The sequence below is a fragment of the Vanessa atalanta genome, chromosome 6, assembly GCF_905147765.1.
Source record: "Vanessa atalanta chromosome 6, ilVanAtal1.2, whole genome shotgun sequence".
Classification (NCBI taxonomy): Eukaryota; Metazoa; Arthropoda; class Insecta; order Lepidoptera; family Nymphalidae; genus Vanessa; species Vanessa atalanta.
In genome coordinates this window covers 2,906,088-2,932,693 of record NC_061876.1, presented here as the reverse complement: position 1 = coordinate 2,932,693, position 26,606 = coordinate 2,906,088, and the positions used below count along the sequence as shown (strand labels likewise).

At 33.6% G+C, this 26,606-nt stretch overlaps 1 protein-coding gene across 2 annotated transcripts; it reads right to left on the bottom strand.

Moving 5' to 3' along the window:
- Window positions 1-1,099: 1,099 nt before the first annotated feature.
- On the bottom strand, window positions 1,100-23,393 carry LOC125064561 (integrin alpha-8-like). 2 transcript variants are annotated; one of them, XM_047671666.1, is made up of 24 exons: window positions 23,331-23,393; window positions 21,660-21,804; window positions 21,382-21,482; window positions 20,614-20,684; window positions 19,203-19,359; window positions 18,025-18,108; window positions 16,663-16,755; window positions 15,973-16,058; window positions 15,211-15,417; window positions 13,598-13,697; window positions 13,125-13,295; window positions 12,052-12,149; window positions 11,877-11,955; window positions 11,557-11,702; window positions 11,038-11,240; window positions 9,807-10,011; window positions 8,812-8,975; window positions 6,367-6,448; window positions 5,475-5,570; window positions 4,914-5,067; window positions 4,012-4,090; window positions 2,735-2,846; window positions 1,707-1,778; window positions 1,100-1,262 (listed from the first exon to the last, which is right to left on the bottom strand). In XM_047671666.1, exons 1-24 carry the CDS (start codon window positions 23,338-23,340, stop codon window positions 1,113-1,115), a joined length of 2,865 nt encoding a protein of 954 aa, XP_047527622.1. In that variant the 5' UTR covers window positions 23,341-23,393; the 3' UTR covers window positions 1,100-1,112. The 2 variants fall into 2 exon arrangements, with proteins under 2 accessions (XP_047527622.1, XP_047527623.1); XM_047671667.1 differs by having other exon boundaries at window positions 21,660-21,748; window positions 23,331-23,389.
- Window positions 23,394-26,606: the final 3,213 nt, after the last annotated feature.

Below are 26,606 nucleotides of genomic sequence, written 5' to 3'. Positions count from 1 at the left end.
GTACATCTGTGTTTGTGCACACACACTTGTAGTGTAATATATGTATCTATGCGTGGTCGCTAGTTTGAGCATAGTCGCGAATGACGAATCGTGGACATTATTTAGAAAATATACATAATGAGAATGACTGACAAATAAATGAGTACACAAATTATAAAATATTAGATAAAATTGAATGGGATAATATAAGTCAAGCAAATATTTTTGTGATTATTAAAATTCCAATTAATATCTTGAGGAAAATTAATAATTTCAGCGCTTATTTGCCTTATATAAATACCTTACAGATTCGGTTTGGTTTATAGATGTTTTTTGTGCCCAAATTTGTTTTGGTTTTTGATTTCGTGCTACCTCGACCAGGCTGCTATTTTAGCTGACATAGGCACCAATTTTAAAAGTCGAATAAATACTTATAATTACAGAAAAAATTAAAACTAAAATATTTTATAGAGTATGTTGGTTACTTGTCAAACTTTTTTATACAATTCTTATACTATAAGTACATCGACGATATTTTTTCTCGACTCTAGTAATTTATTTCTATAACTAGGTCTGCCTATTTGACGCAATTTCACGGTCAAACAACACACAAATGAGGAATGTGTTCAAAGTTATCATTTGTTATAATGAGTCTACATATTAGGTATTTTATTATTTTTATCCTGGTAGCATTCAAGTAGGTAAATTTAGCGTCCATAATAATGAATCAATTAACATATTAGTTTTATAGACTAGTGATATTATAGTTAAATTTGATTACTTGGTGGTAGAGCGTTGTGCAAACCCACCTGGGAAGGTACCATCCAGTCATCAGATATTTTAACTCCCGTGGTTGGTGGCGCATAAATGATGTAAGGAATTCTATATCAAAGGTATATTTCTCTGTCGGCGGGTGTGACCACCTACCTATGATATAAAATAGTTTAAAACTAATATACGACGGTTTATTTATTAGGTCAGTCCAATCAACAAGAGCCCCCACTCTTTTATGTGGTATCCATTCTTGGGCCAGCTGCTAAAGATTATGTTACATAACCTGAAGTTCATTGACCTTGATTATATTTTTAATAGTTATAAGAAAACTCAGTTTGGAATTTACAAACATTTATTAATTAGTTCATTCTGTTTTTGAGTTCATTTAAAAGTTTCTTGTCTATGTCCGCTTGGTAATTATCCTGAAGAGGTTTTAAGAGATGGTTGTTGTCTTCTGTGCTTCGTCGACTTGCCGCGGCACGCATGCTTTCTCTCATCATGGATCGACGCTGGAATTAAAAATAAAAATGAACATTAGTTTCGGTAAAAGGAACGTGAGTCCAAGGTCAAACTGCAGTTTGAAATGTTTTTTGGAACGAAGTTCTTTTACATATTTTTTTTTATAATTATTTAAATTCAGTCGGAATTTAAAAGCAATTTTTCCATTTTCAATTAATTATTCTCGAACGTTCTTAGTTATTTTAATTGCGTCTTATTTAATACATAATAAATAGCGGAAATAACTTCGTTCTTCAATGACGCCTGTCGTTTACTTTTATTTAGTTTTTCTTGCCTTTATTTTGGCCTATACTTATTTGTTCAGTATTATGTATAGACTAATGACTAGAATGTATACATATTGAATAATATAATTAAATAATTACTACATAAAGCGAAATTATTTATAAAACTAATCGTAGACTTAAAGTAAGAGCAGTATAAAATAACTTTACCATACTCTGTCGATGAACTTCCTTCTTAAGCAATTTGAGTTTGTCCTTGTTCTTCCTTTGTAGAAATCCGCACTAAAAATTGTGTAATTAATTTTTTAGTTACAATTCTATAACTATTAAAACGAATTAAATTTTAATTATATTTTTACACTACAGGGGAGCTATTCTGTAAGTACGAAGTCTAAACTCATTGGACATGATCGTGATATGTCAAAAATTGTATATACGAAAAGTCGTATATTATTGAATAAGGCTAAACTAAATGCTTATATATATTGTGACGTCACATTGCTGTTATAATTCCAAAAATTAAATCGATTTTTATTACATTTAATATTTAAGGAATATTCCTATTTACCACTACGCCTAAAACTTGGGGAGTGGGGACCATAATAGCTTGAAGAAGCGAACTTGCGACTTTTTTTTACATCCTAGATATGTAAACCGCTCTTAAACCATTGGGCTATTGATGTAAAAGTATGTTATTATAGTAGGTTTTTATAGTTAGGTAAAACAAAAGAAACTTCTTGTTTAATCATTTTGATTGTTTTTTTTTGTTAGCACTGTGTATTCCAATAGTCTGTTCTATTTCATTTTATTTTACGAAATCAAATAAACTATTCAATTTAAATAAATATTTAAAATTGCATTTTTTATTAAATTGTTCATTCAATTTTCTATTTTGTAGATAACTTTGATTGATTTCGTTATTTTTTTATTTACTTATGTACTTATATTTATTTACTTTAAATAACTTTATCATACACTCGGATGGATCTGTTTTGAAAATAATAAATGGAATTAGTTTTAAATGATTTAGGGGAAATGGTATTTTTAAGAACATTTGTAGCTCCACAGACATGTTATATGTCAATATTTTATTTAAGTCTGCTCGTATATTTACTAGTTGAAAATATATATCAACAAAAAAACTTAAAAATGCGTCTCTTTTAATTTTCAATTTGTACTAAATTTTTATTGACAGAAACTTACTTACTACTTAATATAATAATATTAAATCAACTAACCTCATACAATGAGAAGGATATTATTGCAAGTATCAATAATCCGACCAGAGACGAGGCGATAATGACCCATAGAGCGACTGGAACTGTTATGAATCGTAAAATTGTGTTCAAACTGAAATTCATACATTAAATTAATTATATTATGTCAATATTATGTCTAGATTTAATTTTGTATAATAAAAATTGCTTTTAATTAATATTCCTAGGCAGAATATATATTTATTTTACTTTACTGACATAATCTGTAACTAAAATGGTGGAAAAGGTTAACTAAAAACTAAAACTAAACAGACATTTTTAACTTTGCCGTTTCATAGATTCAAGTCATTTGTAAAATATACTTTGATAAAGAAGGCATATTATTCGATACAAGATTATATTGATGATAAAAAAGCGTGGAGTTAATGCTTGTTGACATCCAGGCAGGAGACATAATATACATATATAATTGTATTTAACTAACATGACTGTATTTTTAGATGTTGAAAAAGAGTAACTACTGAGTTTCTTGCCGGTTCTTCTCGGTAGAATCTACATTCCGAACCGGTGGTAACTTTACCTTAAATAGTTTGTTAAATGACGATTCAAAAGTGCTTGTAAAATCCTACTTGAATAAAGGATATTTTGATTTTGAGTGAACTTCTTGCCGATTCTTTTCGGTAGAATCTAATTTCCGAACTGGAGGCATCATTACACTGGATTTATAATACTTAAACCTGTTAATAGGTATTAATGGATAACTGCGGTTGACAAAGAGATCGGAAAATTGTTTAACAACATGTATACAAGACGTGATATAAAAACACACAAACACTCTGTCTCCACAAGAGACAGGAGTTAGTTTTTTTGCACAGGGAATCGGAATGCGATTCAAACGGGGAAATACTGCTTTCTTGCCACCATTCCACACGATTTTCATTTATACATAAACTATTTTTTTTTTGTTTTTATTTATATATCATGTAAATAAATATCGGTGAAAAAAATAAATTTCTGAGTAATCCTGCATGTGTCAATGAAATTCTGCCACGTGTGTATCCACCAAACCGCAAAGCTTCACCACGAAAGTCAGAGGACGCCTTCGCCCAGCAGTGAAAAATTTAAAGGCTGTTTGTTACTTGCTTTTTTTTATTAGTCGTGTATTATATTATTATTAAAAAAATACAAACAGACAAATTAAAAAACTAATCTTCATATATAATAGGATGGCGTATCTACTATCATAAGATATATTTGTGATAACTAGTATATTCATATTATATTAAATACCAACCAACCTTAACGATATAGTTTGCTCGTTTAGTAGTAAATTAAGCGTTGTTGTAATAGTAACATTTTCATTTTCTTCCTTAAAATCTGAAAAGATTGAGACACTTGCTTGATTCTATTATAAAAAAAAAAGTTAAAAGATTCGCTTCGTGTTCGAAATTCAACCGTTATAAATATTTGATAATGGAATAAGCTTTACTTGATGGTAGGGTTTTGAGTGATCCCGTTACGATTTCATACCCACTCAACACATATTCTACCACCAAAACATCACATTGTACAGCAGTACCAGTATTTCATGCTCCAGTTTGAAGCGCAAGTAACCCAGTGCACAAAATACATCTTAGTTCTCAAGGTAAGTTGCGCATTGACCGTGTAAGAGATTGGTAATATTTCTTACAGCGTGACCACGTCTTATCAGAAGACCCATTTACCGGTGTGCCTTTGACCAGAGGTGCGATGTAAGCGGGATGTTACCGTTTATAAGTACAGTGGACCTCGGTAATCCGGCATGTCTATTATTATTGAATTTTTTCTTAACAATCTTCACTAATGTTGATAATGCATGATTGAGCAGATTACAGCTTGTACGCGCCACCACTATTGTGCGCGACGCGTTTTTATTTTGACTGTGAATGCTTAGTTTGAATTAGAGTACACATGTTAGCGAAGCGGCCATAATCAAGTATGATTGGTACTTCAGAGTGTAACATATAGAATCTTATCATGGGATATTTAATTCGTCGGATTATAAGGTAGTCTTTTGTGCAAAAAAACCGGACTATAGGGGTCTTAGGCAGTACTCTATAATCCGACAAATTCGATAGTCCGATACTGCGCTGCAAAACTTTTGGTCGGATTACCGGGGGTCCACTGTGTCATAGTAGGTATATGTTTGTAATAGTCGAACCTAAGGTGTTTGGTAGGATAGTGATTGCAATAATGACGTTGGCTTTTTGGTTTCTCTTCAAGTCTCCAATGTCACATAACACTATTATTTGTGAGTCGGTCCGAGTGCTGTTGATCGTAGAACACCCGATGCCGGAGGATTTGTCCTTGGAAATCTATGGAAAAACAATTTAACATTCAGTAATATCAATTTAAATAAAAAATTAAAGCCTTAATGGATGAAATATACATATCTTTTTTCAAATAAATATTTAAAGATATATTTGTTTATACTTTAAAGACAAATGCATGACGCAAATAATTTCAATTTTGTATATTATTGGAGATTTATATTGTCAGATATTTTTATTTATAATTATATCTAACGAAGTGAAATACAATTAGATAATTATCAATATAAAGACTAAATTCAAATTAATTTTAATAATTACTAACAAATTAAGTATTATCAACGCGGTCATGATTTGTGATTTGTAATGTAACTATTTTGAACTATAATTATCGCATTCATTTTATTCTAGTAAGGGTTAAGCAAGACATTTGCAAATATTCGAGTACTTACTGTGATCGGAGCTCCCGAATAATTTATATAGGGCACGTTGTCTAAAACAATTTCACTTTTGACACCGATCCAATTTGTTTTTCCATTATTACTTATCTGTGGATAAAAAATGGATATTATTAGGTCTTATTTTGAAAAAATCCGTAATCTTAGGACGAAAACATTTCAAAATAAAAAAATCAAAATCAAAATATACTTTATTCAACTAGGCTTTTACGAGCACTTTTAAATCGTCATTTAACAAGCAATATTAAGTGAAGCTACCAACTTTTTTTCAAATATTCAAATATTTTTATTGTTACCTATGTAACAGGATACGATTTGATGTGTTGGGTAAACTAACGACAAGTTTCATTATTTCATGAAATGCGAACTTTTAGGTTTATGAATATTAATAAAAAAATATATATAAATATTAGTTGTTAGAATAGCGCCGTGCGTTATTATTTTAATAGAAATATTGTACGCACGCGAACTGTAATATAAAAGTGCGTCTTTTTAATTTTTATTTAGGCTTATCACATTTCACAATACATTTAATTATAAAATATCATTTTTGTTTTTAATCTGTGACGTATTTTCTTTACCTTTTCTGTAATCTGTGGGAGTTATTTCGTAAAAAGGGACGGAAGTGTGTAACAGGGAGTTTGGACCAATGAGCGCGCGCATTACTAGGTCGACAGGTGTACTAAACCATTTTCTGAGAGGACATATTTCGATTGTAATGTTGCTTATGACCACAAAAAAACATTATTAAATTTTAAAAATTTTTTACTCTTACTTTACTTGTTAACTCTAAAGATCGTGGATATTTAAAAAAAATAGGATTAAATGCACCGAACTGAAGGTTGTCTGTCTGTCTTTCCCTATGTATATTTAGATTATTACTTACTGTATAAACGTGCTCCATACTTTTTCCTAACTCGTATACATCGCTTCTTGTCATATTAACGGTCTCTTCTGGATTTGTTTGGCTGGAAATAAATCACAGATAGGCTTACATTTTACACCCAACTTGAGTTGCGTTGGTGGATTGAGCACCTGGGTCATTCCGTAGTTTCGTGCAAAAAGCATTTCCAGGCGAATATGCTTATGAATAATAGTATTAATTTTAAATATTAGTAGCTCATCGATTTAGAACATAATCATTTTAAAAGTAGTATTTGTTATTTTACACTTTTATTAATTAGATTATTATAAAAATAGGAAAAATACCCCTAAAAAATCATTCCTCTCTGTTTCCAACTAGGAACCCTAGATGGTTTTTCAATAAAAAAATCTTAATCTTCCATATAACAACTATAATGACTATCAAATAATATTAATAAACTCATGACATATTAATAAATTATTTTAGTAACACTGTTAACGAAGTACAATTAAAGAAATAAATATTTTTTGATTTGTCACAAAAAAAAATTCATTACCATCTATACCTTAAAACTTAACACTTGTACGTGATCTAAACGTCTTTGAAAGCGGTGCAAGTCACAACGCGTTTATACCGATCAGCCAGCCGATGCCACTGAGTGAGGTAGACGTACTCCTAGCGCTGTTAAAATTGTTTACGATATTCATATAATTATAAATGCTTCGTCCATAAATCACTTCATCACATTCCTTCGATTTAACAAGGTACAGTAACATAAAAAGTATTATTTTTTAAAAAAAAACATGCATTTCTATTCAATTTAGATATTGTTTTACAATTGATTGTCTTAATATATAAACCTACGACGTGCCACCGTAAAAAGTTGTAACTTTTCATTCATCTCCATGTCATTCACATCCGTACCGTCCATTTTTTTACTGGAAGGTAATGAACTTATTACGAAGTCTTAGTTGCTTTGAATGTCAAGACTGCAGAATGCCTTGTGTGCATAATAAACATTTAGGCATTCTTAATTTTGATAATTACGGTGAAGCACTGGTAGATCAATTTAATTCTAATGAAGCTGATAACGATCAGTCACAAAGCATAGATATGTCGATGATTTTAAATAATCTATATAAATCTGATATTTTAGAGAATTGAAACCTCTCTCAGGCCCAATAGATTTACAGCTCTCGCCTTTGTCAAATACAGCTTCAACGTCAACAAAAGCGAGATCCCCAAAAGTCAAAATTTTATCCGACGTCTGTTTAAATTGGGAAAACCGCAAATTCTATGTAGCCCCAAGTAAAAACCATAAAATTGTGATTATGCATAAAAACATAAGGAGGGATTTATTTGGTTTGATACTATGATTGGTATTGTATTGATTGTTGAAGTTGTTATTTTTGTTATTTTGTACCTTACAAAGGTTTTATATTAGATAATTTCATACTTGCTTCAGATCTGAATCAGCGAAAAGTTAAGCTAACATCATTTCTAACATTTATTATTTTGATTACGCTGATAAAATTAATGTGTGCTTAAATATAAATAATGTTATTGATTAATAAATCTACATTGTGCATTTTTTCGATTCTACACTTACTATTATGACTGATTTTACAGTTCAAATGTCGTATTTCCTTACCATATCATCATACCATGCCGTGATTTCATTACAATCCTTTACCATTTCATCACCATCCATACCTTAAATTTCAGGAATTATTTTCTCAGAAACAATACGAGATATAAAAGTGCCTCCCAATTTTTATGAATCTAGTAGCAATTTAAACTTGATTAATTCCTAAAAAGCTTAGAAAATATGACTTTTTTTTTTAATCCGCGGAACGTTTGAATTTGCACGAAACGGCGGAATGACCCACCTAGACGTTGAATAATTTGATAACGCTTGTGATTTTTTATAAATCAAATCAACTAGTTCAACCATTTATATTTTAATATATTTTGAAAATATGCGCAGATATTCTTTATTAAAAAGCGAATATATTGTACCTGCTGTTTTTAAAATAGAAATATCTAAAATTCAATATAAATTTTTTTGAACAATTCTACGTAATTTTATTACTTAGATGAGAATAGCTTTTATTTAACAACGATGAAATATAAAATCAAATGAAATCATATATCACCTTGTATACTAAAATGAGTTTGTTTTAATGATAAATACTTTTTTTATTTCATGAATTATATGTATCGCCTTCGCACGTATAGAATTTAGATCTATAGAAGGAAAAATATACAAATATATTTTTTTTTTGGGAAAGAATTCTTCTCGGGCGTATGCAAAACAACTCGCCAGAGTTTCATCACAATCGGACTAATTTATTTATAAACATTTATGTACCAAGTTCTTATATATTAATGACAAAAGAATGTTAATCTCTATGAGAGATTATTCATGTATAAAAACGAGATTATTATTTTCTAAAATATAATTACCCTTTAAGTGAAATGTTCTCAATATCGCTGCGAAGAATGAATTTATCTTCAAATATATTTCTGTCTGTCTTGTTGTTGCAGTTATTATATAAATCACTTCGAATTGTAATCTTATCGTTTTCACTTGTAAGTAAAGTTGTTTCAACTTCGATTGAATGAATGTTCTGTGAAATAATCCGTCAATTACTCTTTTGTTTCTTTTTTGAAGTGATAACTTCTTAGGGGGTATTAAATCGCTTCGTTACGTAACGCGTTATGGCGGCAGTCTATCCGGCTTCCCTTTCTCTTGTACATTCTCAGTAACGATTTAAATATATTTAACATAAAAAAATTTATAATAAATAAAAAAAATATTAATAAATTTACATTAACAGCCTGTAACTTTCCCACTGGTGGGCTAAGGCCTCCTCTCCCTTTGAGGAGAAAGGTTGGTGGAATACAAATCCGGTGGAAATTGGATCACAAAAGCAAAAGGCCAAACAGACGTAAAAATAATGGAGCCTCTACCCATATTGAATTATAAAAAATAATTTATAATTTAGGATTATTATATAAAATGAAATTATAATTATGTGATTGTAATATAATAAAAACAGTATCATTTTTAATCATAATAATTATATTAATATTTGATTATTATATAATGAATAATTAGTCCTATGATATTGATTTATTTTATAAGTAACTCATTATGAAATTGTTAGAGTATTTCAAATAATTATAAATGAGCTTTCATTAAACACTTATTAATAACCAAATTTTTTAATTATTTTGTAAACAACTATCCGATACGACGTACGTCACTTTTTGTATATTAACAGGATTATGGAACGAACCTTATGCTTCTAACACTTACAAAGTTTCTACTAAATTGGGCAAACGATGCACCGGGACATTGAACATACAATGAAGCAATTCTGTATAAAAGATTATATGACCTTTGTATAGAATTTGTTATTTTGATAATACAACAATGCGTACGACTGCATACTTACCCAGATCTCCCCATTACGAAGCGGTTGATCAGGCTTGCATATAAATTGTGTACTGTCTTTGAGTAACGTGCACCCAGGAGGGGGGCGCAGTACGCGAGCTTCGAGCACAGTCACGATGGCGCACGCTCCGTACGCGGTTTGTCCGACGTTTTTCACTGATAATGTAAATTTTTCCATATTCGAAGATCCCAGAAGATAAGGTACCCTATGAAATGTAAAGTGGGTTGTTTATTTTAGTTTAATTCGGTTATTTACGTTTTTAAGTAATTCCCGGTAAACATTGCAATGTGAGATATATTTTTTTGTTGTCGATCTCCACGTCTGGCACGTTAATGTCCTCTCTAAAACTGCATCGTTGGACTAATAACTAATTACATATAAGATTCGATGCTCTGGATTAGAAATCTTCTTAAGAAGTTTAGGTTACGGAAATTAGTAGCTTTTTATACCCATGTCTCCGAAATGACATATTGTCCGTATCTTCAGCATACTCTTTAAGATTGAAAGCAAGCCAAAATAATTTACCAAATTAATTTACAAAAATTATCTCAATTAAAGACAATTCAATAAGAGCCGAGATGGCCCAGTGGTTAGAACGCGTGCATCTTAACCGATGATTTCGGGTTCAAACCCAGGCAGGCACCACTGAAATTTCATGTGCTTAATTTGTGTTTATATTTCATCTCGTGCTCGGCGGTGAAGGAAAACATCGTGAGGAAACCTGCATGTGTCTAATTTCAACGAAATTCTGCCACATGTGTATTCCGCCAACCCGCATTGGAGCAGCGTGGTGGAATATGCTCCAAACCTTCTCCTCAAAGGGAGAGGAGGCCTTTATCCCAGCAGTGGGACATTTACGGGCTGCTAATGTAATATGTAATGTAATGAACATAGATTACTAATAAAAAAATAATTATTTTGATGTAAGTAAATATGAGATTTCTTTTATGATATTCAATATTTAAGAAGTTCTTCTGCCGTCCTAATCTGTAAGAATCTCAATCAATTCTCGCTTGGTACTAAACAGATTACTGCTTATAAAAACCGAAACTCATATTATATATTTTCTTTACTAAATTATATTAAACACGGCGACTTTGAATGATAAGAAAAATGCTTTGATGTTAAAGAATAACAGCATATTTAAGGTTGGGTCTCTCTAGCATAATACATATTCGTGTCAGAGGGACCCCCTCTTAACATCGTGTGTTATATAATGTTATATACTCACGGCATAGAAGAGTTAACACTGTGCTTCAAAACTGGTACACAAAGCTGACCTCCACAATCACTTGTCCATTCTTCGCCGTTCACATTCAAAATACTTCGTTCGCTCAGAATCGCTCTTGAAATATTAAAATCGTCTCTTTTCAAGGGATCGTCTTTCAAAGACACTGATATCTTGTATGCTATAACTAGATTGTATTCTTTAACCTAAAATTATAATTTATTTTACATGACCTCATGTAAACTTTTGTTAGTTGATTATACATTTTATTAAAATTGTTTTTCATATATTTTCATAAAAGTATAAATAAATGAATCCTTCTGATATTAGTGCACCATAATATGGTATTTACATACAAATAAATAGACTATCAATCAACAGATCCTTAAAAACAATTTCCGTTGACAAGGGTAAGTGATACAGACTCAAGGGAGGGGATAATATCTTAGTTCCGAAGGGTGGTGGTGCATGTGTGATAAGCAAATCAGGTCAATTAAATTAAAGACGTAAAAATATATTTACAGGAGTAAGTATGCTCTGCACTCCAATGCTTCTGCAATACGATGGAATATTTTCATTCAGAGACACTTCGTAAGTCAGTGTGTTAGTTCCATTAGCCCTTATCAGTTTTGAATTTCGGTCAGTCGTTTCGATTTTTACAATCAAATCTGTAAAGAATAAACGTGTTATCTTAATGGCAACAGTATCTGTTCGAATGCTGATTGCTCCTTTTAAAGATAAGGTTTTGAATGTCACCTGTCACGTATAGTTTTCCTCACAATAAGTGTAACTGTCGAAGGGATTAAAAATATAAATACAAATGAAGTATATGGAAGACATACCAACACTAAAAACCTTTGGATTTGTAGGTAGTACGTCTAGACATGAATCAAATTCAAAGTGTGTTCTGTTCTCGTGATCCTGAAATATAGTAAGGGGAAATGAAGTGTTATGTATACGGTGTGGCTTTAATATAAATTGAGATCAAAAACTTAATTAAAACTATACATTACTCACCTGAAGATTTGGAAACTTTGTACGTAAGTTCACTGTTATAACCGGTACACTTCTAAATAAGACTACACTGGCATTTTTGGTTGAGGAAATCGCCAACTCTGTGAATATTTTTAAAAACTAAGTTCGATTATGTAGTGATTAATAAACTACATTATTTTTCTTTGAAAGAAGAGCCCAGTCAAATCCCAGGAGGGTCACATCCATTTATTCATATAAGAACAGATCTCAAATTTAATTATTCTGAATTTGTAGCACCATATTGCAAATTGGTTTTACAGACGGTCCATTCGATGATCATGGTAAGTGGTCACCCCAGCTCATAGTAATTGGGTAATATAAAATATCCCTTCCTTTGACAATGTGCCACTAACTTTGAACTTAGAACTAAGATTGATTATCTCTTGTGCATTGGCTAATTCAACCATAAAGCCGGAACAGTACACAGTTAAGTGTTGCTGTTTGGCAATAGAACGTACGATGAGCGGGCGTTATCTGCCCAGACAGGCTAAGCCGAAGCCCCACCGAGCTGACGTAGTACTGCTGGTTTATTATTTAAAAGGTTAATGATACAATATTATATTAGATAAAAATTATATTTTATAAAATCTTATATCTAATGACTTCTTAAGACAGCAGTATCTACCTGATTTTTTTATAATATCGGAAGGCGGACGCGTAACTGGGCCACCTGATGGTAAGTAGTCACCACCGCCCATAGACAATGGTGTTGTAAGAAATATTAACCATTCCTTACATCACCAATGCGCCAACCTTGGGAACTAAGATCTTACGTCCCTTGTGCCTGTAGTTACACTGGCTCACTCACCCTTCAAGCCGGAACACAACAATACTGAGTACTGCTGTTTGACGGTAGAATATCTGATGAGTGGGTGGTACCTACCCAGACGGGCTTGCACAAAGCCCTGGTAGGCCAAGTGATGTTTTATTTGACAGTGCATTTGTCGTTACATCAATTTATTTCGTCGTCTATCTGCTTATGAAGAAAAGGATCGCTATGTTTTAATAAAATAAAAAATCACAATTACATATATATTAATTAAGGTTTCTAATACCGTTACATCCATTTCCATCGTAGTCTTTCACAACTGCTAAGCTGTATCCGAAGTTATAAAATCCTTCTGGTTGTATCTTCTGTAAAAGCTTTCCTTGTAAAATTCCTTCTCCAGTATAAATATAAACAGCACCTTTGCCGTCATCGTCGTATGGTGCCGCTATTGCTACTTCTAAAAATAATCCAACAACGAATTTAGTATAATTTTATTTCTGTACATGAATTAGTATTCAATTGTTTATCTTAATATCTATACTAATCTATACTAATTTTATAAATGTGAAAGTAACTCTGTCTGTCTGTCGCTCTTTCACTGACAAACCAATGAATCGAATTTGATGAAATTTGGTATGAAGCAAATTTGAACTCCAAAGAAGGACATAGGCTTACTTTTTTTGCCTAACATATGACAACCAATCCCCTTAAAAGCGAACCCGCGGGCGACACTATTATTTTTATAATTAAAAGGTTTACCATCTTTTGAATCTCCATCCATATCACCGATGCTCACGATAGCGTGGCCAAAATGACCACCACTAGTTTTACCCACGAGCTTCCTTTTTAAGGCCATTTCCTGAAAATTTCGTTACATTTTAAAACGAGGGACCCAATTATAGCTATATTTAAATAAACATAAATAATAGTGTGAACTAGAGATAAATTTTGTGAGAACAAACTCGTAATTCGCCGCAGAACATGATCGTGAATTTTAATTTGAAATTGATAATTTGTTCTTAACTAATAAAAACGATAGCGAATAATAAAATCTCTTTTATCTTAATAAATAATTATTAAGAGAATAGGACTTTTAGTTGCTATCGTTATTATACGGTGATTTTTTTTTTTATGGCATTGGTTGGCGGACGAGCTTATGGGCCACCTGATGGTAAGTGGTCACCACCGCACATATACAAAGGCGCTGTAAGGAATATTAAACATTTCTTACATCAACTATGCGCCACCAACCTTGGGAACTAAGATTTTATGTCCCTTGTGCCTGTGATTACACTGGCTCACTCACCCTTCTAACCGGAACACAACAATACAGTGTACTGTTATTTGGCGGTAGAATATCTGATGAGTGGGTGGTACCTACCCAGACGGGCTTGCACAAAGCCCTTCCACCAAGTAAATATTATTTTTGTTTAATTTCGGAAAGGTCTGAATTTGCCTGAATTTATGCTATTTCATATAAAGTTTTATATAGTACCCAGCGATAGTTAATTTATTGTGGTAAAACTACGGAGTTGTTCTCGGCGGTCAAATAGTGATATCTGGTCGTTATGAATACGGGTATAACGATAAACATACCAAAATCCGTAAATCGGTTGTCAATATTTCACGAGTGAGATACGAAGTGATGCTACAGAATAGTACTGCTGCATTATTTTTTGCCACTACTCGCTCGGTCAAATATAAAATAATTCTAATTATTACCTACTAAAAAAATATATATCGGAGCGTGGTTACTTTGGTTGTTGATTTGGATAATTAATGAATCGAGTAGTTGGCAATAATGTTTGATGGCTGATTTACTTTTAAGAGCGGGTCACCCCGAATGGAGTTGTAAGTGTCATGACAACGCGAGTCGTTATGTTTTGACAGGCGATTCGAATGCGATGGTTGCTTGCAAACCCATTTGCTCTTAATCGAGATGAATTATTGTAATCTTTTGATATTATTGTGGTGTACGATTATTGAATTAATTAAAACAGTGATTAGACTATATTAAATACGTCTTATTTTGTGAATATCATTGCACGCCCACAAAGTCTTCCAAATGTCGGATCAATCCCCGAACCCAACTGTTCGGCATCCTGCTCCTCCGACATATATATCTAACAAGTATTTTCTTTCCTTCGTATAAATAAAGAATATTGCTAATTTTAAATACAGTTTATAGTCACAAATGTTATCACTATATCAGTAATCATAGCTCTCGAGATCAAGAATTAAAATAATATTGTAAGAAAAATATAAAAATAACATATGAATCAATGTTATTTAATACATTTTTGTGGTGTTATGATTGTCTTAAGTATGTTAAGTGCCTTTTGCCTGATAAATAATTAGTAAACGGTTATTACGTTTGAACTAGATCCGGATTGCGCCATGTAAATATAAACGGCACCAATGTCGTATGTGTAGTCGCTGTCAGCAAACGCTGGTGCGCCAACCAGTAAAGCGTCAACGCCAAAATTCGCAGTACAGAGTGCAGCACCAAACATCGTCCCAAGATTATCGTCGTCGTTGATTGCTCCAATATTTTCATACTTCGAATTGAAGAAATATACCTGTAATTAACAATATATTAGGTTTTTAACAAGCAGATTGTAGAAAAAAATAATTAAATAACAGCCCGTTGACGTCCCACTGCTGGGCATAGATCTCTTATCCCCTTCGAGGAGAAGGCTTTGAACATACTGCACATTTTATAGCCGTGAATCGAGATCGAAATGTAATCGATACATTGCTTTGCTTTTATAACAGAAGTTCCAAGAACTTCTCTAGTCGATGAACCATAAAAATGAATATAATAAATTATATTCATAAAAAAAGCACACTTATTTTATAAAATAAAAAAAGCAAAGGCTTATATTATGTATTAAATAACAGACGCAATTAAATAAGTTAACAACATTTGAGAATAATTAAATCACAACGACAAAATTGTTATTAAAAATCTCATGTGAATTAAAACAAATAATTAGGTTAAATAATATTACATAAAATCGTATACAATAATAAGAATTTTCCGTACGTGACGTTAATGTACGTCGTCAGTTCACTCTACTAAAAGCCGCGGAAAAAAACTTCGTTCAAAATATAGTGAAAAAATAATACAATACCTTGCCAAATCCTAATTCGCCAAAAGTCGTGCTCACTGCGTAACTGATTTTCTTAGAGAAAAACTTTCCACTGGCTATACTGTAGCCTAAAACATATTAAATTAATTTTTTGGTCAAATTTTAAACTAAACTTGATATAAAAGTCAGTACAACATAAGATGTATTGTTTATCAAGTACTTAACGTTTTAAATAAAATCACTCATCAATTAGAATAGACTCACTCCAGTCGTATCGGGTAACTGTACCAACAGTTTATATGAGTGAAGTAATACAGAGTGTACATGTATTATTGCAATATATATGTCTCGGGTAGCTCTCTAGTCCAAGCAAAATACGTTCCAAAATATGGTTCAAATTTTCTATACAATCGACTTAATAAATCCTATACTCACTTGGCCCTATCTGATAACCGAACACCGAGCTTTATCCATCAATCATTTGTAGTCGCAGAGTTGAGGCTTAACAGATGCGTTTTCGTAATACACATATCATATCGTTTGGTTATAACACAGCGAGAATTCTGGGATCGTTGTGATTGCGATCGATGTATCCTATCGGTACAGGATACAACGAACCGAACTCGATATTCTCGGTATTCCATTGTTAAATATCGGGACAGTATTTCGGGACACGTATTCATATATTTCTTTTTTTTTTTGTTTTTGACGATTTATTTTATAAGCACTTACCGAAGTTATAAAGAACGGGGTTCCCGTAGCTTATTTTGTGAATCAGTTTTGGAGTTACTGAACGTAAATCATTTTTGTATATCATCACTCGTCCTGAAAAATGTTGAATAAACATTTGTAAAAAAGTGTCATTTTATTTCATGGTTAAAATTATAATATCATTATAATATTGTTTATGCAAGTACGCTTTTGTGTATTTCAAAAAGTCATGTCACATAATTGAATTAAATCTCAAATTACCGACTGTTCGGAATGTAGATTCGGCCGAGTAGAACAAGTTAGTAGTTAAAACTCTCATGAAAAACATAATTAACAATAGAGCCGAGATGGACCAGTGCTTAGAACGCCTGCATCTTAACCGATGATTACGGCTTTAAACCTAGGCAAGCGCCACTGAATTTTATGTACTTAATTTGTGTTTATAACTCATCTCGTGCTCGGCGGTGAGGAAAAACATATAAGGAAACCTGCATGTGTCTAATTTCAACGAAATTCTGCCAAATGTGTATCCACAAAACCGCATCGGAGCAGCGAGGTCTATGTGTTTATGCTCCAAACATTCTCCTCAAAGGGAGAGGAGGCCTTAGCCCAGCAGTGGGAAATTTATAGACTGTTAATGTATGTAAAATGTATAAAATTAAATTTATATTTAATTTTTGGTCACCTACAGGTTTCCTCGTTTTATGGATTGGTCACGAAGTATTAGGCATAACAAAGTAGCCTATGTCCTCCATTGGAGTTCAAGATCGCTTCATATCATTTTATTGAATTCGGCTTAGTGTTTTAAAAGAAGCAAGAGACAGTTACTTCCGCATTTATATATAGAGTGTAAATGTAAGATAAACGCATATGAACATCGCGCTTTTTTAATATTTATGTATTCTAGTATTGTGTGAATAATACCTAATACCTAATTAAAGATTGGCAGTAATATTTTTTTGATGATGATGGTGATGATGGAGCCGAGTTGGCCCAGTGGCTAGAACGCGTGCATCTTAACCGATGATTTCGGGTTCAAACCTAGGCAGGCACCACTGAAATTTCATGTGCTTAATTTGTGTTTATAATTCATCTCGTGCTCAGCAGTGAAGGAAAACATCGTGAGGAAACCTGCATGTGTCTAATTTCAACGAAATTCTGCCACATGTGTATTCCGCCAACCCGCATTGGAGCAGCGTGGTGGAATATGCTCCAAACCTTCTCCTCAAAGGGAGAGGAGGCCTTTATCCCAGCAGTGGGACACTTACGGGCTGCTAATGCTAATAATTTTTTTGATATACGACTTAAATGAAATATACCTAACTTAGTAATTAGTTTAAAAAGTAAAGTTATTATTATTACTAATGCAATGGTATTTATTACCTTTATTCATAGCAGGGGCGCCAACAAGTAGCTCGTTCTGTGACGTCACTTCGATACTCCAACCGAAGGAATCCATCATTTTTTCTAAAAGGATTAATAGAATTCTTAAATTATTTATTGAAATTTATCTTATGTATTTTCAGGGCTTGAAATTGTGTATATTTATGTTTCATAAATTCAAACTGTATATATATTTTAGTCTATATTTGTGCATATCCATAATCTGGCAGAGATTGAAGGAATAAATGGCTAGGCCGATTTTGATGTAACTTATTGTGTGTGTTTGTGTGAATGGTTTAGATAAGGTTTAAGTGGCGCTGCGATCGGAGGCGAACCGGCAAAAGGAGCACCTGATGGTAAGTGGTCACCACCGAGTACAAATAGGAGCTGTAAGAAATAGCAACCATTTCCTACATCGATGAGCTACCAATCTTTGAGCTTAGTAAAGTCTCGGCAAGCAAAAGTGTTCATGTGCTTAAAAATAATTTAGATTTTATAACGATCTAGCTGATGTTTGATGAAAAAAAAACTGTGAAACCACGAAGATGAAGTGTTATTCATGCATAATGTATTTAGGTTTAAACTTTACCGTTGAATTTTCATGGAAAATTTCATGCAAAATGATTCAAAACTGTTGAGACCGTGACGGGGTTTTATAAAATCGTTCTTACAATGAAACTTAATTGACACATACATACTTATACACTAAATATGTTGATATGCTATGTGCTATGTTCGCTATGTGTTGCGCTAACGATGGATAGCATGTAGCCCTATGAAATTTATTATTCCATATAGACCGGCATTGTACTTCTGTAAGAATTCATCTCGTTTCTCACTCGTGAAATTTTGACAACCGACTTACAAGGATACGCCATTTTGATACCTGTAGCCTAATATAATATATATATTTCGAAGATTCACATGAATAGCCATCTAAACGATTACTATTCTAGTCTTCCGACATGTTGTTTTTGCTAATTCAGTCAGTACGAACGTCTGGCGCTGGTGCTGTCCCAAGACCAAGAGACCAAGTGCCTCATTCAACAAACGAACACACACTGACAGATACACCATTAAATCTTTATATTTCCATCTTTGGGCTGTTGTCGAATAGATATTTATATTCTTCAGAAAAATGTTAAATAAAGGTCTATTATAAATATAAACGTACTTACTAAATTTCATATCTGTATTGCGATTTCGATCACCATTGCTTATTGTTTTTAATTGTATGATTTTATCATTCTGATGTTTTATGAAACACACACCGACTGTCGCTGGTTTTTTTACCGATGCAGCGGTTTTCATTTCGCCGTACCTTGGAGTGCAAGTCTGGAAAGGTAAAGGAATAATCAGATCATTGGTGAAGTTTAATTTCTTTAAGACATTTTTACAGAGCTATACTCAGTTCAGTACTTATGAGATATTTGTAAGGATGTCTTATTCTTACTGCTCGTTTGTCTATTAGCTAAATACAAGGTCAAACATCGGGTGCTGTCTGTAGATTTGTTGAGAAATTCTCAATAGCAGCCTCGAGTTTAGAAATGGACAATTTTAACACTCACGTGCCACAGAAACTAAGTTAAGCTTTAGGTTCTAAGCCAGAAACAGTTCTGGTCGTGTCCGATATCTCATCCTCATAAATACTATGAGAGTGAGCTGGCTTGGCTAATGGCTTGTCTAACTCTTTATGGTCGTGACGGACTTCACATCCAATCGGATATTTTAATAGTGAACAGGCTTGGATGACTGTTCGTGATCGTTCAGAAGAAAATCATCCTTATGAATTATGAGCATGTCAATTTTTATTATTATTTTTATTTTCACAGTTACTTAGCCTATTATGTACGTTTTGAGGTTGGCTGGTATATAATAATGCAGTAGCGTTAAGACTCCTTTTAAATATGTTTGCGGTCGCCTTAAATGAATCGAAGACATAAATCAATGTTTCATACATTTTTATTTTTATTTCTATTTTTTTGTAGATAATAATATATAATAGATCACCAATAACGACGAACCGCAAAAAAATATACATAAATAAAGGAAAAGAGACTGATTTGTGTAGGCAAAATAGTTTTTATGTCTACTTATATAAATGTGAATTGAATATAAATGAGATGATTAAATATAAATGACTATGGGCGGTGGTACCCATTTACTATCAGGTGACCCATATGCTTAACCACCGCCCAATACCATAAAAACAAAAAACAAAAGATAATTGAATGTACGCCGTTCCGCACTGCTTTATGATGACTATTTTTTTTGGGAAATTTGGAAAAATGGGAAATGGGAAATGGGCTACCCATTGGCAACTGACCACATTAGCGCCGTAAGAAATACTAACTACAACACCAACACGCTACCAAGCTTGTTTGCTAAGATGTTATAGCCCTTGTGCCTTTAAATCTTCAAACCGGAATATTGAGTATTACTATATTGAGTATTACTATTTTGCGGTAAAATATTTGGCGTGTGGGTGGTACCTACATACTCGGGCTTGCAAAACAACCGAGTAAATAAAATGTTATACAGAATATAACCACATTGTCATAAATAAATATCATCCAGAACGTAACTTACCACGAAATAATCAGAATTTGCTTTGACAGTAGCTCCTAACCAGAAGTCATGTTTTATTAAATCTGGCGTTACTGAAAAAAATAATTACGTATAAAACCTTTGCTTTATATCAACACATTAATCTAGTTTTGTTGCGAGATAACAACATTATAAGAAACATACATTTAAATTAGTAATCACTTTAGTTTATTAAAATTGAAGAATGTTTTAATAACTTGTTTATTGTTTACCACGAGCAAAATATAATATATATTTATAGCCAGACTTTTTAGTGCGACGAATACATTAGGGAATATTTTGTCCCGCAACATGACTCGCAACACTCAATCTACGTGACGCTGCAACGTAGAACAGTGCTTGCAACATGTCCCGCAACATTTTACGTCATACGAAACATGTTTGCTGCCACTCCGCGAGCGGACGCACATTTCCCGCGTCATTGTCTTACCATTTTTCGTGTACGCAACGTGCCTTTCAATACGTCCCTCGAGTTTCGATTACTATCGAAGTAAATATGTACATGGCACTAATTGCTACTATCTACTTGGTCGACATTTCTATAAGCACTGACTTGTGTAAACTAGAAAAATTTCCGCGGCACTTGCTTCGGGGACATTGACATGACGGGGCATGTTGTCCGATTTGATAATAATCGAGACTTCGATATCAGTATGAGTTGTTCCATATTGTACAGATTCCACAAACAAAATATATTCAGCTTAAGCCTAAAAAAACTATGAATTAATTATATATTTTTGTATACATTACATCTTTTTAAAGGAACACGAACATCTGTGACTTCTGAGCTGTTAATGTTGATGGTGAAAATACGCCCAATATCATTAGCCTTCGGCGCACTCACTATTAAACTGGAAATAATAATATTAAAGAGAATTTTTAATTTTTTTTTCCTACCTTGGATTACATTTTATTATTATTATTTAAGATAGTGTACTAATGCTTGATAATGTATTGTTATTTTGCAATAATTTACGTCAATTTTAGGTCAATACTAAACAAAATTTAAATTGAAGTACAAATCGTACCTTTGAAGTTTCGATTCATAAGACATGCTGTATCCAAACAGAGATCCTTCTCTTAGTGATGATGGTCCTTTAAAGATCTGCATTGATTTCTGATGAAACAGTCCAAGCGACTGAGTGGTCAGACCCATTAACAAAATTATTACAGCTGGAAGCATAAATACCATGGTTCATAGTGTTCTATTTATCGTATTAAAAATCGGACGTGTAATTTCTATAATTAAAAGTTGTGATTGAAAATTGGAGTTAATTCCTTTAAGAATGTAAGTTGCAGCAAACTTTCATTTCTAGACGCCTTAAATACTCGCATCGCAAACACTTTTGTTTGCTGTGCCATATGTTTTTATACCCTAAAAACATTTGTTAAGCTGAAATTCGGTGCCATATAACCTTTGTATAATATAGAATATTTGACAACTGCTTTCTGAACTTATTTTCTATAAGTACCATCATATTTTTTTGTCGAATTTCGTCATAAATTTTCTTTTTATGGCTCATTGAAATCAGTTTTACCATTTTTGAAATTTTTGTCTGTCTATCTGAATGTCCCGCTATTCCCGATATTCCCGCTATAACCGATCCTTATAAAAATTGGTAAGCAGTAAGAACATGGGATTGCACAAATGATAGACTGTATATAATGCCGGTAAACCTCATAGCAGCTATAACAAAAAAAATATATATGCTGCAAACTCTGCTTCGTCATGACAATTAATAAAACAAAAGGTCAAATTTTTAAAATGGCTGGAGTAGACCTAAGAGAAGACATTTTTCACATGGACAGTTTTAAATAGCCTGTTCGAGAGTTATCTCTACGAGCAGTCTGGTGGATCTAGCCCACGAAAGTCGAATCACAAATGTGGTATTGTGGTATAAAAAGAGGTCTTAAGTTAACGTAATATTTTTAATTATTCTGTAGATAATATAATCAATGTCCACGCGAGCAAAGCCGCAGGCAACACCTAGTCTATAAAGATTAAATCTTAAACGAAAAATGGGTTGAAATTGAATAACGTGGTTTTTACATTGTTAATTTGTGTCAAAAAATCAATTGAAGTCGTCTTTTCCTGAAGTATAAGATACTAAAGAGACGTGTGTTTTTGCTGTCGAAAAACCAGCAATGGAGCAGTATAGTGGAATAAAACCAAACCTTCTCCATAATACGTGAGAAGGATTTTATGTTTATGTTTTGTTATATTTTTATTAGGTCATTCGCAAGAATTGCTAATTACCCCTATAATCGCTATTACGCCACCGATCTAAGAAACTTAGATTTTATGTGTGTTGTGCTAGCAGTTACACTGGTTCACACATAAAACTTAGTACAGCAAGACATAGATTTTGATCTCAAGCACCAATATTTCCTAGGACACAAAATGGAATTAGCTATTATAATTGTATTTTATTTGTTAAGCCTTTTTCAGTACTTAATTTCCTTTTATGTACTCATTCCTCAAGCTGTCTACTAATGTCTGGCCACTATCGACCTCAAAATAACCATTTCAGCTGCATATTTTCTATTATCCTTCTTAATTATAAACTAGTATAATCAAACACAACGACACATCAAATAATCTACATACATATATAATAAGTATAGAAAAATTTAAATAAAATAATACTTATATCATTATACCTTATTTATTAAATATCAGGATACAAAAAAGTACTTACGTAAGACCATGATGTGATTGTAATATATAGTTTACGCACTGATTATAACATAATTACTACACATCGTCGTATGTTTAGCACGAATAATTACTGAGCCTGGTTTCTAATATTATTGAACCATTAATATTTTGGTTTTCCTCGTGATTATGTCGTCACCTATGATCATTGAATATTTTTTACAAATTATTATTTCCCTTACATTAGTTATATCATATATTTATTTAATTTTATTGATATTTTATAAATAGTCTTGTAAAGTAACCCAAAGTGTCAAATTCTTAACAATGGACTGTTAGGAACTCGAGTACTTCCATGCCTTGTAAAGTAAGTAATGGTGTTGATGCTGAGTTTGATAGAGTTACAGAGTCGTGATGATATTGAGAGTAGAGAATACGTGTGTTTATGCACACACTTGTACACGAAAATGATCATCCTTGCCAAAGAAATACTTTCATAACAAAAAATATACAACGACATAGATGCTGGAACTTTCCATATCCTATCTGTGTCCATAAGAAACAACGATGACGATCAACTACTAATGTGAGGGATGTCGACAGCGGTAAGCCCTTGCCTAGTTGTCCTACATTAGGAGGACGAATCAGGTATTAAAGCCTAAATTTGGGTCGAATCGACGATTAATCAATTAGGTGGACGTCCCTGAGTGAATATTTTTGCATTAATTTATATTATTGATATATTATCCCGCGTATCTGGAGACAAATCAAGCAATTTAAACCGATTTCGTTTTCATTTCATTGAATACAGGACATGTGCAAAAAATCCTTCTGATTACTGATGGATATAAAATGTCCCTTGCACCTCTATGAAACCAAGACATTCAGCTGACTGACCAATTCGCCACCCATTATAATAATAATAAAGCTTTATTTATTCTATTTATGCCTACATTTGCCAGCCAGTTTGGCTTTACCTTCCAATTGACCGCGGAACTGAACGAGGCTCGAAACGTCAACGCCAAATATTCCGATACTGGTTGTGGCGGCTATCGGAATATTCTCAAAACAAGGAGATTTGACAAATGGTGAATTTTTTAGCGGTTAACTTTGGTAATGAAGACTCGATTTCAGACTTTTTGTTCTGGTTTTCGTCGACGTCTTCCCGAGATATATTAGAATGGCCGGTGTATAAGGAGTCTACGGTAGTCTGCATAGCAGTGAATGTTCCTGATTTGCAACAAGTTATTGATATGCAGAAGAAACAGAGTAGGCGATAGAATGCAGCTTTGTGGAACACCAGAATTGGCGAATTTTAAGTCAGAGTATGCACCGTCGACAACAACCTTCATGCTCCGATCTGCCAAAAAGCTGGTGATCCAATTGCATAATTTTCCGGGAAGCCTATAAGAAGGAACATACAAAAGAAGCGCTTTGTTCCACACGCGATCAAAGTCCTTCGCTATGTCTAGACTGGCTGCTAATGCTCCCCCTTGGTCTCAACTGTTTCCGCCCAATTATGAGTAAGGTAAACTAGAAGATCACAAAAACTAGATGAGTGACCTCGATGGAAACCGTATTGGCGGTCGTTAATCAGCTGGTACTCCTCTAGGTACCACAGGAGCTGACTATTTATTATGGACTTCATAACCTTGGAGAACAAGGAGGTGATGGCTATAGGCCTATAATTGGATGGGTCTGAGCGGTTGCCCTTTTTAGGGATCGTATGCACTAAAGCAGTGTGCCAGGAGTTCGGGACGACGCCTAATGCGTAGGATTGCCTGAAAAGACGCTTTAAGACCGGCGCCAACTTGGGTGCACATGTCCGTAGCACGATTTGAGGGATGCCATCGGGTCCACTTGACTTATGAATATCCAAGGAAAGAGGGACTACGAGCTACGTGAAGAGAGAGCATAAAAGATCATTCTTCGCTGTATGGGCCAATGACTCACCGTCCCCGTGCAGAGATGGAAAAGAAGGCTGACAGAAATTCCCTAAGATTAGCTTAGATAAGCCTTAGCGAGAGACCAGAATGTAAGATGCTGACGATTCTGCCAATGTACTCCATTTATGCCTTAGCAATTACGTTTTTGAAGGACCTAGCGGCACAGTTATATTCCTTTTTTAATGCGCTGGTATTTACATTTCGAGATGCCGATGCGTTAGCCCAGTCTTGATAGCGTTCCCATTTTCGGCGCGAAGCCATTTTGAAAACCGCAGACCAAACCAGGGCTGGGACAGCTGCAGCACGGAATCTGTCTGGACGTGCTCAACCAGTCGGTCAATTTCGGTATTACCGCTATGGGACCTATAAAGGCACGCGTAGATTCGCGGATGGTCGTCGCAGTCTACATGCAGCCAGATAATCGATAGGTCCTGGTCCCTTCAAGGCTGCCGAGGCGTCGAGAGCAGATATAATCTCTGACATAAACATACACTTCAGCTCGTGTTAAAAAGGAATGTTTCAATTTGTATCCTGGGTAGGACAGTAAAGTGGTATCGGCAGAAAAGGATATCTGGGTCTCGGTAAGAAAGAGCAAGGCCGGCTCGGCCGTTCAAGTTGGAGTTGAGTCCCCTTATGTTGCAGAAGTCCGCAGCGTGAGTGGTAGGGGTTGCCTTATGATGCATGCTCCGCTCACCCTGAACAGTGGCGAGTGCATGGATATCCAGAGAGAGATTCTCCACTGCCATCGCTGATGGAACCATCTGGGGTAATACAACCGAATTCTGTACAACCATCATGTTTTGCTTTGTTTTGGAAGAAAAGGCGGTAGTATAGCTACCACTTTACGCCTATTTTAAGTGAGAGAGTGGTACTTCGCCGGTCGTGTCGGCCCATTCGGCTGCAACCCGAAGGAGAGTGGCACCAGCACTTAAATTCCATTTTGTTATTGTAAATGTGAGGGACATTTTCATCGGTGTATCTTGCTGGATGGCAAGCCCATTTCCATTTTAGTGTTTTAGCAAAGAGTATGGCTTCAGTCATTTTAGTTTTGTTGCGGTAGTCCACTGCTTTCTATTATAACTTACACGCGGGATTCCCTTTTAATTGAGCAGGATTGCAGTGATGGAATACAACTCTTTGTGTTATCTAGGTCTCTAAACGCTTAATTAGTGCTTAATGAACTTTTTAGATGTCTACGTATTGTATTTGATCTATAGGTGTTTTAGCATATCTTTATTTCTTTGTTTATCTGTGTGTGCGTTTAGTATACAAATCGTCTTTGTCTTTTTTGGATAATTTAGTTTTGTTTTGTAATAAAGTCCCTTAGACTTTTCGCTCATAATAATATAAAATATATAAAAGGAAAACCAAGA